We start from the raw sequence: 17,785 nt of genomic DNA on the forward strand, positions 1-17,785 counted from the left end.
TTAAATATGAAAGGATCAGTTTACTTAAGCTCAGCTTACCTGTACCACCTTTATTAAGGAGGTCTGAACGTGTAATGTTGCTTAAAAAATGGGAATGCTTAGTCACGTTGGTACTTCAGCTGAGATTGCTCTTTCCGTAGAGTTTGGGCCGAAGTGAGAAACCACAAAAAAGAAATCCTGTGCTCAAAGAAAGGATGGGGGGGGGGGTGGTTGGTGGAAATAGGGGAAAAAAATATTGTAAAGGCTTTTGGCCCCCTGTGTCAGCTCTGTGGATGATGGCCAGCAGATCGCTGCCATACCAGTCAAGCTATTTATTCACTCATTTACTATTCATAAATGAAGTAGTGTAAAGTGTTGGGGAGGGGGAGGTTTGTTTTTTCTTTATTTTTTTTAATGGCTGATGCAAACCTATTGACTGGCTTTGCATTCTAATCCGTAGCTAGAAGTTTTTTATCTTTAAAGCTACAATAGAGTAAGCACCTATAGGCTCTGCCTGCAAAACCCCACAAAGCCCCCCAAAGCTCCTGCAAACCCCCCCAAACTTCTAGGCTGGTCACACCCACTGATTATCTGAATTATACCTGAGCTCATTCCAGTTTGGTTTTATCTGAGCTTTGTACCACAAATCTGTTTCTATGACAGGTGTTTTATAATAATACATATTATAGCAAAATAATGGATGTCAAAATTTTAAATATGCAGGTTTATAACTTTTAACTTGAAAATGTCAAGTATTTTAAAACTAGAACCACTTCCTGCCATAGAGCAGCTAACATTTGATTTCTCATTTGCTTTCTCAAGGATTAAATTAAAAATTTCTTAGATTTAGGTAGATATCTGTCCCAGAATTTTTTTTTTAATTAGTTGCTTTTAATCTGGTATAGGACAATAGTCTGAAAACGGGCTGTTGACTCGGTTCTAATCATAGCTGTTCTGAATGTGACAGTGTAATGATCCATCCATCTAAGCGGAGCAAAATGAAGTCATATTTCGTATGACTAATCAGAAAGGTGAGCTTTGAAGGTGCGTAAAGGAGAACGCATCTGAAGGTTACCGTTAACCGAAGGAGGTGAATTCGCCTGCCTGTGGAGTGACCCGCAGGACGAGCCAGCTTCAGGAGCTCAGTCACCTCCTGGAAGACGTTCTCGGAGTACAGGGGTGTCCGCACGGGGGTGCATTGCACACTCGGGTTAGCGTCGCACGCACCCCTCGTCTCCCAGAAACTCCGTTGCTGTTGGCTTCCGAAAGTAGAAGGGATGGAGTAGACATCTGTAAAGTAATCGGTGCAATCTATTTTCCTGCATAAAGAGCTGCTAAAAGGAGGATCAGCTGAGAGAGGGAACCCCGAGTGTTGTGAATTTCTGCAGTGCACGTGATGATGAGCTGTACGAGCCTTCCAGCCCTCCCATGCAGGCTCTTGTAGAGGTCAACGGTATTTCTCGACTACGCTGATATCTGGAAGCGTGTCCAGGAGGGATCACCATTTCCTTTGCAGGAAGGTGGTAGCTTTTGCTCCGTCAGCCGTGTTGGAGGTACCAGCACAGGGGCAGAACCCTGCGTTGGAAGCGCATCATAAGAAATGGTCTCTGCCCTGGGGACCGTACGCTTTCTGCAGTGATTCACTGTAGAAGATGAGATAAATAGATGCAGGCATCCTTAAGCAAACATGGTGAATATGATAAGCAGCGAGGAGTGTGGAAAACGGCGATCAAAGCAGTCCCAGCTGTCAAGCCACTGCCACTCTGGAGGAAGATGAAGGAGGGTAGAGGACTTTGCATTGGTCTCATGGAGATCTGCTGCCACAGACGACGTATTTGCGAGGGCAAGAGGCATTCAACTTAAAATAATCTGACTTCCTCTGATACTAATGCAGTATTTTAAAGCAAAAAATAAATCCTTCAAATGCAGCTCAGCAAGATTCTGATCGCCTTTTTAATTCTGATCATAACTTTCTCAGTGTCTGTTAAACTGTCTGTAATGCACTTTGTGGGATTAGACTCTTAAACATAGATGCATTATGAAGTCACTATGAAAGAGAGCTCTAAACTTAACGATTTAGATGTATACGGTTCTCCTGTAATAGAAATTTTATGCGCATCCTAACTATTTCCCAAGCCTGGAACGCGTACGCCGTTACCCCATTTGTGTAGCAGGAGGGTCTGATGGGGAGAATACGGAGTGGTTGGCTAATGTATCTATAGAGGATATTTAAAAAGGGATGCTTTTTGAGATAATGTGCTTTTTATAGAAAATAAGGGTTTTTGAATTAACATCTAAGCTTCTCAAATGTTTGTTCCTGAAGGAAAACAGTTTCATTTAAGATCCCAGGTGCATGTTAAACTTCTTATGCCAGTAGACGGTAATTTGTTTTCTGTAGGCTTCTGTGTTCTTCTTTTCTTTCTGCTCTTTAGATAAAAATCTAATAACGCTAAGCGTAATAACGAGATACATTTGCTCTGTAAAAGTTTGTGTTTGGGCTGGAATAGCAGACTTGGCGGGTTTTTTTTTTCAGTCCCATTCCTATTTTTGCTGCTGTCTCACAGGGACATGATGCAAGTTTTAGTTATCTGTATCTAAAATCAGTGTAACACCATCTTCTGATTCCAAGGGGCATCAGTTTGATCTCTCAGATCTTGAGTTGGAAACCTTCATGCAATTAAAGATTATTTTCAGCTCCTCAGAAGAAAAACAGACCTTGGCTAGCGTGTCCTTGATTTGATTCGATGTCATCCTTGTCTTTGCTAATGCACTTATATGGAACATAGCCCTGGTAGTATGAATTCTAAACGTTTTTGGTGCAGATAGAGTAACTGATCCTTCGCTTTCTTTTTTCAGTCAATTTTGACAGTGTCTTTTTCTCCTGCTTGGCCTCGCCTCTCCCTCCAGTCTTTCTCTGTCCATGCCTGTAGCTTCCAGCCCAACTTTCTGCGGCATGGAGCACCCCGTTGGCACGGAGAGCGGGACCTGCGGGTGCCCTGCCACCCAAGCGTGCAGGTTTGTGCACAGGCAGTGGCTGGCTGCCCGGCGAGCTCCTCTCCTGGTTCCTGGCAGTTCTCTTCCCTCCTGCAAGCTTTGGTTTGTATGGTTTAGCTCTCTTTTGGGCGTCCGGAGTTTCAGCCAGCAACTCAAGAGTACTTACGGTCTCTCCTATTCCATATTTTCTGTTCTTTTTCCCCTCCAGCCCCTGCAACAGGAGGACTGCCTTGTTTCTCCATATTAATTGATTTGTAGGAGCGCAGCCTCTTGGTTATTCAAGGACGCTGATCCCTGAGTCCTGGGAGAGTGAGTGCTCGGACCGATAAAGGATGATTTTCCTTACGCTTAGTTAAACGTTTAGCTCTCTTCTTTATAACAACTTGCAGGATACTTTCAGTACAAGTTTTAAAATGTACTTTTTGCTTGCGTTTTTTTGGTTTAATATGAGCTGTGTGGCCATTTACTCTAGAAAGCGTGGGTGTTCTTATACTCAAGTACACGGCACATTGAGGTTAATGCAAGGACACATCGTACAACTTTTCAACAGGAAAAACCTTTTCCTGGAGTATTGTTTTTATCGGAAATTGGCTTTTAATATGCAAATAAACACCTATCTGTTCACTTATTTCCTTGTAGACTTCGTTTGTGTTAAACCTGCTTTGTTACAATTCTGCTTACAGCTACAGCCCTGTTCGGGACCACCCTGTTTTGCTCCTTTCGCTTCCACGAATGCATTTCTTTTTGAATACAGAAAGAAAATGTAGCTGGAAGATTGGTGCTCCTTTGGTGTTTTTTTTACATATACAGGCTCTGAGGGCCTCATTACGCAGCCCTCGGCTGAGGGGATGCGTTGCTGGCAGCATCGGCGTGCTCGCGCTGCGCTCCCTGCACCCTCGTAGCCCTGCAAGGTGCGTCCCCGGCGCCGGCCGTCGCTTGCACGTCATTACAGCGAAGTGAGGCTGTAGCAGCCTGAGGATGTGTGAAGAGGGACCATCATCACCACGGTATTTTACCAGTCAGTGTGTATAAGAGTTTATAAATTATTCAGCTGAGGTGAAACTCGATGTAGATTTGGAATTTCATGGGCCCCGCGGTATGGTCTCGGCATGAGAGCTCCCCAAACGTCGGGCTGCCGCCGCCTGCGTGGCCACCGGGGTTTTAATGACTTGTGAAACTTCAGCTCCTTGCAGAACTCCCAGCATCACTAGCCCCTGTCACAGTTTGTCTTCTACTGTAATTATTTAGACAAGGCTCTTTTTAGTCTTGTAATGTATTAGTTTTCAGCGGCGAGATCAAACAGTAAAATTCGAACTCTGGCACTGAAATAAGTCTTTGAACGTTCCTGTTACGTTTTCATAATAACAAAACACAATTCGTGACATTTTAAAAATGTTATGCTGCGAATAGACCAGAGAAGCGTTGATCTGTATTAATTGATGGCTGTTAAAAAAACCCCAATAAATACAGCTTATGTTTTCATGTCGAATACTGCTGGTATTATGGAGCTCTTCTCAAGACCAGCACATTTTTTCACAGGTGAATTTTCACAGCTGAAGTCCCCATTTCCTCTCCAAAGCAGAGACTTGCGTGTCAGATGCTTAGCATTATCATGACTTAAGGCATAGCAGTAATCTATAATTTAGACATATGAAAACCAAATTAAAATTGCATTACATGTGTGGTTTAAGGCAACACTAGAATTTAGGTTGGAATTCTGTCCTCGTGTCAACTTATTGTAACTAAGGAAACGTAATACTTCAGAGGATTTTATTTGCTGTGCGCTGTAAGAGCCATGAAGACCAAGAAGCCCTTGGCTGCCAGAGGCATAGAATAGCCTCTCGGGATTTTTAGTTTTTAGATGTGTTTTTTTTTCTTTGTTGGTTTTCTTTTTGTTTTATGTTGTGTTTGTAAGCTTGGGGTTATTTTAGGAATGCTACGAGGGTAGTTTTCAGGGCACTGCAAAGTGTCTTGAGTGGTATCAATTTGGTCCTTATTTCTTCGAGGTTCATGTCCATAGTACTAACAATAACTGGAGTAAGTCTGTAGTGTAGCTAATGAACTGAAACAAGTTTTGAAGAAATATTGTCAGCAAGCCCATCTTTTGTAAGTTTTAAAAAAGAGAACAATCGAAAGTTTGTATAGTTGGATAAGCACCATTTTTCTTTGCATCCTGTTATTGAAGGTTGCAGGATTTTATCTGAACCTGTTAGGAAAATATTTGATCCATCAGTTGGCTTTAAAACCAACCAAACAAAAAAGAGACATCATTGCCGCTCTTTAACAATCTGAAGAAATCGTTTGTGCTGCTGGCAGAATGTCTGTGGTCTTTAAGGAGGAAATGTGTCTGTTTACATTAAGTTAGTCGAGGGCTGATGTCAGCCTAGGTAATTCGGCGGGGCTCATCTTCCCCTCCCTGTGGATACTGAAGTGGCCTCTCGGTGTATCTCAGAGGAGCAACTTTCTCCTCTCCCATTAAACCCAGCTCTAAGTGTATTTTATAACATCTTTCAAACTGGAGCAGAATTGTAGCTGGTACGTAAAAGGTGAACACAAACCAGAGTTAATTTATATAAATCTGTGGGAAAAAGGCTAATGAAAATTCTGCAAAATAACTTCAGAGAACTCCAGTTGTTGTTGATGGTTTCTCATTATTTTACTGGCAGATATATGAGATGATTAAAATAACTCACTGATGCTAAGGGAAGAAGTATGAGAGGGGTTTTTTCTTTTTTTTTTCCCTTGGGTGGAATGAATGGGATGGATGAGAGCAAGAAGTGGGATACAGAAAGGTTTGCTTGGTGACAGACTGACTGCGTGTCAGTGGGAGTAAGCATCGCTCCTCTTGTTTCAGTAGGTTGTAAAAAGAAAAAATAACTAATTTCATTATCTAGTTCTAACCTGTGAAAATGAGCAAACTGACGATGGAATCGCAGGCCATCCAAACAGCTGGCAAATCAGGTGCTGGAAGGCGGAGTTTGCTTGAGTTGAGGCAGAGCGGAACAGCACCGACTGCAGAGGTAGCGAGGGGTCTGGCAGGGAAACGCCCGGAGCGCCGCTGCTAAACGGAAATCCAAAGCGGTGCTGCGGTGCCGAGCAGAGTGGGTCCGCGGCGTCGCGGCAGTTCATACAGGTCAAGGAAAGTTAAGTGCTCATTTGGAGGAATTTTAGTTTTTTTTCTACATGGAGCCTTTTTAACCTAGCAGTGTCTCCAAGTAGAGTATTTAGGATAATCAGATATGGATTGCAGTGGCTGTAATGCCAGAGGAAGGAGAGGGGCCAGGACCACTAAGGGTATATAATGCATTAGGGCACTTGCTGGTGTCTGGAGTTAAGTGGTTCTTGAATGAGCCATGTAGGAGCCCCATCCCACCCTCCAGCTCCTTGGAGCAAGCTTTCCTCTGCTGAGGCAGGGGTTTGGTTTATAGGAAATGGCAAAGGTATCGGAGGTGTACGTGGGCTTGCAAAGAGGAGCGCTTCCAACGGGGCTGCCAAAAAATGGGGGGATCCACAGACTGGAAGTGCAAACAGGAATTAAAAGGAAGAAGTTTGGGCAGAACTATTTCATTCTAATATTAACTGTATGAAGGATTTTGAATCCGAGGCATCAAAGAGAAGGAGGCATCTGAAGGGAATGGAAGGGCGTAGTGACCGAAAAGGAGAGGTGGGAGCTGGCAGAGGGTTCACAGGGCTGTGGTTCTGTTCAGCTGTGTGATGAGCCAGTGGTTTTAGACGGGCAATCTTCCTTTTAATTTCTTAAAACTGAAGGCAAACATGGGGTTTTTTTGTTGTTGTTTTTATTTTCTTTTTTTTGTTTGTTTTAAACTGGCTGTTCATAACAGTCTAAACTTTCTGCATCAGCTGAGAAAGGAAAATTGCTACCCTTAAACCACTTGGGTGTGATGGAGGCTGAGCAGGAGCATTTCCTAAAGCTCAGAGGTTACCAAGTGTAATCACAGTTAACCCTCCAAGGGTGTTAATGGGTTCCAGCTTAAAACAGTGAAAACCTCTTAATGGAAAACCTCAAGCAATAAATGAAATCATAAATGTGTGTGCCTTAAAATTGGGATTGTTAGGCTTGGAGTTTGAGAGCTGGCTTTAGCAGTGAGGTGGCTGGGTCGGTGTAGCAGCACGCGGTGGTTTTTGCAGTGACGCAGCAGCCGTACGTGTGTGCCGACGCTGCGGGGCTGCGCCGCGCTTGTCCTCGGATGTTTCATGGAAATAAACCCCATGTTGTTTCTGAATCTTACCCCTGCTGGCAACACTTCAGGGAACTTCAGAAAAACAGATAAGGTATAAGGTTACTGACAATCTGTAAAACCAAGGACAGAAAATGTGCTTACACAGCCTGTGAAAGGACAGACTGTTCCCTCGGAGGCTGATGCTTCGCTGTGTCCAGACGAGATCGATCGGTGGTAAACATCCATACAGGGACCTAGGAAAACTGATGAAAAACTTTGCTATCAAGGAGTATCAAATAAAGACTGAGGCGAAACTTTTGCTTCCTCAGTGCCCATTTTCTTTCCATTAATTTGAATTTGCAATGGACACTGTACACCAGGAGAATTATGCGGACAGTACTTCCTTTAGTAATTTGGTTTCTGATGATGAGTCCTTTGGTCAGTGCCCTCATTGCAGGATGTTTCTGAATGTGTTTAATAAACATGCCATTTGCTGCAGGTCGAAACACAATGGTGAAGCTTCTTTGACTTGTAGAAAAAGGTAATCCATAGGTCTTGTGTCCATCTGTCAAGACTATTCTGTAAATGTGTGTTGTCGATGCCTTTTCAGCATGTGTTTTTTTCAGATATCCAAACTGTACCAGGGAATACACATAGTTGTTTTCAAAACTTGTGGCAGAGAATCACAGATATGGCTTTTCCGTAGAAAAGATACCAGCAAATCCAAAAGTAAGTCTCGCAGCAAATACAGCATGAAGAGCATGGTCCCTGTGCCGGAAGAGGTTCTTCAGGTTCCTGGAAAGAACGGGGAATAGAAAGACAGAAGTCTCAGCTTAGGCTTCCTGTGACATAACTTCAATTTTGACTTCTGTAGTTGCTTTTCTCCCTATGTAAACTTTGCAGTGACCTTTCTATAGCCTTAATTTTTGGCAAAACCTTCCTGGGGAGCACATAAAGGAAAGCTGTCTTCAGGCTAATGGTCATTTTTTGTGTGCTTCTCAAAGAGTTGGTTGGTGGCCATCTCGGCAAAGATCGTGTAATTTGCTCTGTTGTACGGGGCATGCGCAGTCTTAAATATCTGTTCTACCAAAATTAGCTTTTAATTTAATTCCAAGTATTCTGTGTGACTTCACTGCTGAGAGAAAATGGTGTTTATGTAGGAAATAAATGTCACTTCAGGCGCACTCTACTTGGGACTGTAGAAATGGTCTGATAGTGTGTGAAATACACTGTGCATCGGCTTTTTTACTCCAATTAATTCCAGTTACAGACATAACACTTGGAAAAAATTGCCAAATCACTTCTTGTCTAGCATTTGTTGCCATAGGTGTAGGCAGAAATACTACTGCAATGCTAAATTAATTTAGAAAGTGAGTGTTAGTTGGGAAATCTCTGTTCAGAGACGTGTCCCAGTAGCATGGCAATTTTTGTTGTCTCCCCTGCATCTATGGTTGTTGGACACCTCAAACTGGATGTCTTGAAAATTAGATACTTTCAAATGAGATGAAATAAAATGCAGCTCAGTCTCTTGCACCGGATAGCTTGGAAGTAATGCGTAAATGTTGAGAGTAATTGTAATTGTTGCAAAGTGTTTTGTGGCTATGGAGGAGAAAGTACTGCCCCGTTGTAAATTTGGGGTGGTTTTGGTGATGAGAGTGTAGTGAAGTAATAAAACTGAAGACTGTTACCTTCCTGTTATCTCAGAGGAAATGAGCTGTGCGTCGGCTGGTTGGTTCGCTTCCGATACTTGTCAGATGCAGAAAACTCTGAGTAACCCAGGAGATTTTGGTAACTGGGCAGCAGTGTCAGCTGTCAGTGTTGGCACCAACGTAGTCCTTCTTGGAAATGGAGCCTAGATGAGATTTTCTAGCACCCTGTCCAGTCACATCTTGAAAACTTCTGGTGATGGATTGTCCGGTTGTTCCAGTGATTGATTGTTCTCACAGTAGAAAAAATTTATTTCAAGATGAAAACCCTCCTGGTGAAACCTGTGCCTGTTACCTTCTCCTTGTGGCTCCTTGTGAAGAAAGAGCCTCCCTCCTTCGTAGCTGCCCTTTAAGTACTGGAATACTGCGATGTCCTCCGGAGCCTTCTCTTCTCCAGGGAGAAGAGACCCGACTCCTTTAGTCTTTCTTCATGGGGCAGGGTCTCCGGCCCTTTGATCGTCTTTGTGGCCCTCCTTTGGACCCTCTTCAGTCCACCTGCTTTTTGAATGGTAGGGACCAGGACTGGACACAGTACTCTGGCCGCAGCCTGGTAAGTGTGGAGTAGAACGGGGTGATCGTGTCTCCATCTCTACAAGTAGCGCCCGTGCAGATGCAGCCCAAGGTCTTGATTTGCCTCCCTTGCTGCAGCAGCACACTGACTGTATGTGGTTTATTGTCCGCTGAGACGCCCAGGTGCCTTTTGGCAAGGCTGCTCCTCAGTCGCACAGATCCCAGCCTGTGCTGGACCCTTCGGTTATGCCATCCCAGGTGCAGGACCTTGCGCTCGTCTTCGTTGCCCCCCTCCTGATTTTGATCCTTTGTCTCCCCCCCACAACCTCCCTGGGTTTTACCGGTTACCCCTGACATCCACTGTTTTTTCCACAGCCTTCCCAAGGACCATCCTTTTTTCCAAGGATGCCCAAGGACAAATACGAGCAGAGATTCTTCTCTCCCATGCTTCATTGCTTTTACAGCATCCCATTGCTGCATTTTTATGTCCCTCTGCTCCGTCCAGCCGTTCAGAGCAGCTGTGCTGCTCCCAGCCCTGCCCCTCCGGCTCTGCCTCTCCGTTCAAACCTATAAATCAGTCTCTCAACGCGATTAGTCTTCTACAACGTGTGCAAGACTTGAGTGTTCTTTCTGTCTGGATAGGACAAAAAGCACTTACGTGTACTGCTCTTCATGGGTTTTTGGTGTGGGTTTTTTTTAACGTGGGAGTTTCTGTATTGTGTAATAGGGCAGGTTTGGGGCTTGTAGAGGTCTTGGGAGTTTCTCTGGTTTAATTGTGTTTCGGGCTTTGGGGGTTTCTCTGGTTTAGCACCTGCAGTGCTGCTGCTGCCCCTTGTTGCAGTGCTGGATGGCTGCACCGTGAGATCGATAGCAAAAGCCAAGTTCCTGGTAGACCTCGTGGAGTCTCCACCTCGTGGGTGTTTTCAAGGTTGCTGTGGGTAGAGTTTAGTATTTTGTGCGTGTGCCATTTTTTTATTAACTGTTACTCAGAACTGGCTTTTATGGCCTCATGTCCTCTGTCCTCCCCTACCCTCTCCCCAGCGTTGCCGCTGTGGGAGCCGGCCTCGGCGAGCGGGACGGGGTGCGCCCTGTGCACCACCTTCAGAAATCTCACATACGTTTAACAAAAAGCAGTCCAGGCTGCTGTTGCTCCTGGGTTTGTGTAGCAAGATAGACAGACGCTACCATTAGGATGAGCTTCTGAAGGATTTAGCGTTTCTTCTTTCCTTTTTTCCTCTTGCAATTTGCGATATCACTTCAAAAATTGTCTTGTGGATTCAGGTTTATTCAGTGTAATCACCGACTGTATTTTCCTGACTCTGTGGGAGGGCAGAGCTGTAGGTGGCTGTGCAGACCATAACTTCTGTTTTCTTAGCTTCCTTTCACGTACAGCTCTGAACCACAGTATGGCATTTCCACGGGGGGGTTCGGTGCTAAATATCTCTTTGTTGGGAAAGGTCAGTCACAAGGATGTGCTGGCACCGATGTTGGGACTGGCTGTGCCGGCATGGCGGATGCACTCGTATTCGAATTCCAGATTAGCCCTTCTTGTGAAAAAATGTAATTGTTATGGTTTAAAGTGGCAAGGAAGCAGTCTATTTCTGTGTTGAGTGTTTATCAGGACTTCAAGATGTTTGGGGTGTTCTGTCTGTGGCTGCTTCTGGCTAGTTGTGCGCCCCAGATAGTGCAGGGGTGTGTGTGTGTCTGTGCCTAAAAGCCCCTAAGGTGGGCACCGGCAAACGTTGCTATTTTGAACTTCTTTCTCTAACAGATAATTTTTCAAGACATTGATGCCATTGTAACAACAGTTTCTAAGTTTCTCCCCCCAAAAGATCATAGATAATAAGTGAACGTTATTCACCAATAGTTCAGACAACGTTACAGCACTTTCAGCAACCTCCCAACCACATCCAGAGAGTCCTTCCCGTGTCCGTTGTCATGTTTTACAGAAACGCCCTATCCATGTATTGCTGCCTAGTGATCTCTGAAAGAAAGAACAATCATTTTGGGTAATAAAAACGACATACAAAAGGCAGAAGCTGTGATTTATTTTGGGAGATTGAGTAGAGTGGCAAGCAGCACTTTAAAGGTCACTTGTCTCAAATAAACCTTATCTCTCTCTCAAATTTAAAGAGATATTGCAGTGTTTCCGTGCATCTACCTGCATTAAATGTCTCTTACAAGAACATATTGTGGAGTCCAGCAGGAGTATCGTACGTGCCCGTGTGCTGTATAGGTGATGGAAATGAATGGGAGTGCTGGCAGGGGGGGATGAAGATCAGTTGTGATTAATGAGTTGATTAGAAATATTCCTGTGGGAAGGCTGGCGGTGTTCTGAGTTGGTCTTCGAAGTGCATTTGTGAAAATGGTGTGCAAAGTACGTACACAAGTTTTTATTTTGTGAGCCGTGTCTTGTTCCAGCAGCGCTTCTCAGCCTGAGTATACAGAACAGCCTCTATCACAAGAATCTCAAAATGTAAACTAAATTAGGGAAGAAAGACTGTACGTGGCAGTGTGCATCTGTGTGTGTGTCACTGTCTTTGAGCCAGGATGGGCTTCAGTAGCACCAGTTTTTGGTTAAGAGCAAGTATCTGCCCTCATTCTCCTGGGAAATCCTGCAGAATCAGTTCTGCTCTTGGTCCTGCTCATTCTCTTCCTGGAGCCATTTTGAAAGTTTGAAAATTGCCATGAATCTGGATAACAGGGAGCTTGAATTAATTTCCTTGTGCTTGTGTTATCAGTCAGCGTGGGACTTGCTCATGGATGGAAAGAAATCTGGCTGAAGCTGAACTCGGAGCCCGTTGTTGGAGTTAGGGAGATTATAAAGATGGGGAGGGGCTGAGGAGTTTGCGGCAAAGCTGCGGTCTTGTTAAGCTAGGGGAAATGAATCTATATAGGTTGATTTGTTCCAAAATTTACTAAAACTCCTGCATTTTTCAGCTACACTGACCTCCAGCGTATCAGGGACTGCCAGCAGCCCAGCCTAGTAATTTTCTAGCAAATACTGGGCTGCTGCTGGATGTCGTTCTCCCTGGCAAATGATGCACTGACCTTGCCCGTGCGTGCCTTTATCTTTTTGCGTGGACGATAGCACTGCGGCGTGTTTGCAGAGGAGCCGGCTGACGTGTGAAACTCCGGGGAGCAGACGAGCGGTGTCACCCTGCGGCACAGGCTGCTCCGGCCGCCCCGGCTGCTGCTGGGCGCTGTAGGGGAGGCAGCAGATGGGGAAAGCCAGGGAAACGACCTCCGTCACCACCGTGGTCGGCAGTGCTGAAGTATCGGTGGCTTAACTGATGGCCAGATAGCCGCAGGCTTTAAGGAAGATAATGTAACGCTTGCTGCTTCGTACCCGTTAGTAGATGGATAGTGCTTTTCTGTACATGCACAGAAACAAGTACTGTGGAAGTGTTCATCTGGATTTTAAAAGTAACCGGTTAGTGCTCCAGACCAGAATGAAATCTCAACTTTGCTGCTTCACTTTTATACATGGTTGTTTTTGTTGTTGAAGAGGTCACATCCCAGCGTACGTCGGCTCCTGCCGCGTGCGCTGACAGACAGCGAGCATACGTTTTGGCCGCTGGATTGAATTTTGTCAGCTGAGTGGTTTGACCTTTTTGCTGTTCTGGAATCCTGAAAATAGATTTTTTTCAGCCTGTAAAACTTTTTGGTGGTTAAACATAGGCTTCAAAGTGTTGTGTTTCCTTTGTATTTGGATCAAGTTCACTATTTCATACCTACTGCCTGGAGGGTTTTTTTTATGGGAGTTTGTGAGAGTTTAGCAAACTTCCCCCTTTTCCAAATACATGTGAACGCAGATATTAGTTTACAGGTTGGATATTTTAGACTTTCTTTTTGTAAGTAAAATATAAACAGACCTAGAGTAATGTAAATATTAGGGGAGTGAAAAATAGTTTTGAAGTCTTTCATTTCCCAGAGTTTTGTGAGTAACGATCTGTGCTGGATTTTAGAGCCCATAGGTTTGAGTAGCCGTTGCCAACGAGAGTGTCCCTGGAAGTACAGCTGACACAACCTCCCCCATATTCCTCATAACAACTCTGATAAATCAAAATTATGTTACAGTTTCAGGGGTGCTCTCAACTTTTTTTTTTTCTGGGAGTGAGGAAGGTTTGGCGAGACCTACAGCGCTGCTTGTGGTTTCAGAAAACACGTGAACAAGTATTTGGTAAAGTGCTTTTCTTGTGTGCTCTGCAAAAAATGGACATAAAAACGTGATTCCAAATGAAGAAGGCTTCCATTTCTCATAAGTTTAGTCAGTATTTGTGAAGTTGATATTGGATCAATGACATTTGTACAATACTGGCTTTTTAATTCCTGGGATGGAATATCTAGTGGCTGACACGACTGTGTGGAATCTTGTGTTTTACAGAATAAATCTTTTCATTTTGATCTTGTTACATGAAGCTGTCGGAGTAGTTTTGGACTTTTTTTTCCTGTATCAGAACGTGTTTTTTAAAGGAATTTCATCATTTATAAGCAGTAAAAGTATATACGCTTTATTATTTTATCATAGAACTGGGTTCTGTGATTCTGTGACACAATGTTCTTTCCATAGAGTTGAGTGAAATTTAAGAAATACTAGAAATACATGTGGCAGAAAATAAATGAGCAGCTGCATTAAAGGACCAGTTATTTTATGGTATTCCAAGTGACTTTAATTCTTCAAAAGCCTGCTACTGACTTTCATTTTTCTCAATAGAAAGAACATGTTTGTGGGCTTCAATCACGACCTAAAATTTATATCTCCATGTACGTGTGTTCATTCACAGACCGATTTATAGAACAGAAGTACCATGTACACGTACCAAGGATGCATAATATTCTTTCTGTGTTACTCAAAGCATTTTATGGACCCAAACTTTTGTTTAGATTACATTACTTTTTGTTCTGTACTGATGTTTTCTAAAGGTTTTTCTTGAACTAAGACATGAACTGAATTTATAAACACTCCTGCTTCATACTGGGTTGCAAGATAAGCTTACGTTGAAGTCTGTGGGGTCTTAATCCTGTTGGTGGATATCAGTTAGCTGTAGAGGGGCTAGACCTTTGTTCTATGGAAAGGTGCATCGCTTTCTACCAGTGATATAAAATCTGAAGGTCATCGGGCAAGCTTAGTCCAAATTGGCTGTTTCTCAAAATGTACATCAAATTGCAGGTGGACATTCAAATGTGTAACAAAAGTTTTGTGAATAACTTTGTCCTCAGATCAGACTTACCCATCTTGTTTTCCTTTCTTTTTCCTGCCTTTCCCCAAATCCCTTTTGTTTTACAGCTTCCAGCTGATCTTACCAAGATGCATCTTACCGACAATCCTCATCCTCAGGTGACTCACGTCCCTTCAAGCCAGTCGGGATGTAGCATTGCCAGTGATTCTGGGAGCAGCAGCCTATCTGATATTTATCAGGTAAAATTGCATTTGTATCTTATTTTTTCTTTCTTGATGTTAAACATTCGATAAACGAAACCAGTGGCCCTTTATCCAAGACTTGCCCTCTCGATGCCTCGGCACACCCTGGTGTCACTTGTGTGACTTGCCCCCTCCACGGCCACCTAGAAGTGAAACAAACTTCTTGTGAAGCTCTTTTTGTTCCTTTTCACATCTCCGTATACCAACAAGTGCGCTGTGGCTTTCAAAAGTCACGTTTGAAGATTCATGGGACCGTTCTTCTTTCTGAAACGGAACAAATTTCGTGGAAATCACTCCTGTGTTTCAGATACCTTCCTTGATTATTTGTATTTATTGTTAATTACAGATGTTCTGTTCTGCAAACAAAAGCATGGTTATAAACGAACTCTGCACTAATTGACTGTGGAAATTCTAGCGTTGCTTGCTGAGAACAGAAGTTGTCTGAACTCCGGAGACAGCTTTCATTTGGTTACAGATAATATACTGAATAAGTTACCTGCCTTGTGTCACATTGCAGAGCCAGTGCATGGGGTTTTTTGTGCTGGTTGATGAGGGCGCTCATCTCGCGCTTGTCTTGATCAGTAATGTCCCAGACTTTCCACTTCTAAGCTGAAATCTGACTGCAGTGCTGAGTATATTGCAACTGCTGAGCACGATGGAGGTGTAACGTGATTTTAGATGCCCATTCCCTTTCCTTGGGTACTGTCCAGTTACTCTTTTGCTACTGGAAACAGAGGAGCGTGATATCTATTTACAGCAAAGCATTGCTATGTAAGTTTAAAAATAAGGCATTAAAAGCAAAACTCTTTTTAGAACACTGTCTCTCTGCATTTTTGTCCTATTTGATCTATTACCTTACTGCATCTTCAGATTTGCTTGCTGCCAGCTAGGTCAGGAGTAGCTGGCATCCCTGAGAGTCTTTTCAAAATGCTCTGCAGAGCCTCTGATTTCTGAGAGGCAGTGCTGGAAGATGTTGTTCTGTATCTTGATTTCTTGATTTTTTGTATTTTTTAAAATTTTGAGGCAACGGAATTTATTTAATTAGTCAGAGTCACCAGACCTAATCTGTGTATTGTACCTTAACATCTCATATTTTAGGCTGCTGATGGACAGTTTTCCTGACCATCGTCTGCCTGCCCGTCTCCCCGAGTAGTTTGGAGAGGTCACTCTAAGTGAAAAGCACTTAAAATATATTATTGACAATGAAAATATCATTCTACTAATGAGTGAATACTCTATTGTGTGTGGTTAATTGCATTTGAAACGCCTTATGTCTACTCTGCAGAAAATGCCAAAAGACCATAATTGCTAAACAAACAAGAATTACATAAATAAAAGAAATAATGGAGTAGCATATTTATATGCACTGTAGCAAATAAACAGGGCTGAAATATATTTTTGTACCCTAAGGAATTATTCATTTATTAATGTGAAAATGGCTGCAGATTTTCTATTAATTTTGAGGAGTGAGGACCTCTCAGGTAGGAATCTCCTTTTCAGTGGCATTAGCCCATCTGGTTGTGCATCCTGCAGGGAACACGTACCTCTGTAAATCTGGCCGAGAATTTCCAGCCAGCTGGGGGGACGTCTGAGTCAGGTTACCACTGTTAGACTCGCGTGAGATCTTCAGAGATAGTAATACAGCCATATCCAAACATAGCTACAGTGTCATCAATCCTGAAGGGCAGCATTCCAGAATCAAGTGTTTGATAAACTGTGGGTGAAGATAAGACGTGCAACAGGCATGTCGTGAGGGGGAAAAACACCCAACAACCCACTGGGGTGTTTTCCCTTCTTATTTTTTAGTGATTTTTATTTTCTATCTAGTTCTCATATGCATTATGTGCAAATAGTGACCTGTCAAAAGATGCTGGGTGTTTTGTGGGCTTTATTGCAGTAGGTAGAAGAGAATCCTCCAGTTTTGGAGAAGTCTCTTACTGTTTGTCACATAAGCACACGGACAGATACTGTTGTTAATGTCATGGCACAGTATTTAACACAGCGTTGTATTGCAGTGGCACATCAATACAGACAGATGCTGAAAAGTGCTTCCCCCAATATTCGTAATGATAGTATGAAGGCAGAGAATCTCCTTGATACACAACAAACCCACTTTTTGAGTATAACAGCTCGGTAGCTGAAAGCTTTTTTGGTACATTAAAATGCAGCTTTTCATGAAGTAGTTGGAAAACGCGGCTTTGCATTTGCAGTCAGCTTCATGTCCGTTACATGCCAGACTCTTGAGGAGTATCATTAATGTCAGCAGAGGAAGAGCATGTTTGAATAATTTTGATTAATGTAGCCTTGAAATGACCTTCTGAATGAATGGTTTCTCAACATGAATTTTTACAGTAAATAATGCAAACGTAATTCCAGAATAGGAAAATATTGTTACAATAGTAGAATCAAAGAATGAAACAAATTTTTATTAAGATTTGGAAAGGGTTTCCGTTCATCTGTGTACACTGTATTCATTGGTAGTGTTGACAAGAGGTTTTACTTGTTCCAGCTGCTTCTCGGTCCAGGATGTTAAGCAGGAAATGATGAACATAAAGCTGAAGGTGAGATCAGCAGAAAAGGCGTCCTGCCTGTAAGCTCTGCTGCGAACAGTTTGTATTAAACCCTCAGTTAATTGCAGAAACTCATGAAAATGAATATATGAAGATATTCTTCTACTTTTTTCTGTGCCGTTGCTGCTCCCTGTTGGAGCTTTCAGTCTTTATGTGGTAAAATGTCCAAATGTGTATATTGCAAAGTCCAGCTTGCTTGGAATACTGCTGAGCTGTTGTTGTTCTGTTGGAGTGTAGACTTCTTTTAAAAAATATATTTTTTAAAAAAAGTTATTCCCTACAGTTTTTAAAACAACTTCTTTTAGTTGTTCAAAGTGACTGTTTTAAAAAACTTTTTTGATTTTTTTTTTTTTCATTCAACCCATTTCTGACAGTGTGCTTAGTTTCAGAGCTACCGTGTTCAGACCGAAGTAGGGGAAG

At 43.0% G+C, this 17,785-nt stretch overlaps 1 protein-coding gene across 7 annotated transcripts in view; it reads left to right on the forward strand.

Moving 5' to 3' along the window:
* Positions 1–17,785, forward strand: part of RAPGEF6 (Rap guanine nucleotide exchange factor 6) — a 141,608-nt gene that overhangs the window by 72,998 nt on the left and 50,825 nt on the right. For all 7 annotated transcript variants that reach the window (XM_064458296.1, XM_064458295.1, XM_064458297.1 and 4 more), the window contains exon 8: positions 14,661–14,792. In XM_064458296.1, coding sequence (XP_064314366.1) covers positions 14,661–14,792 — 132 coding nt within the window. The remainder of the gene's footprint in view (positions 1–14,660; positions 14,793–17,785) is intronic.

The sequence above is a fragment of the Phalacrocorax carbo genome, chromosome 8 (genome assembly GCF_963921805.1).
Source record: "Phalacrocorax carbo chromosome 8, bPhaCar2.1, whole genome shotgun sequence".
Taxonomy (NCBI): Eukaryota; Metazoa; Chordata; class Aves; order Suliformes; family Phalacrocoracidae; genus Phalacrocorax; species Phalacrocorax carbo.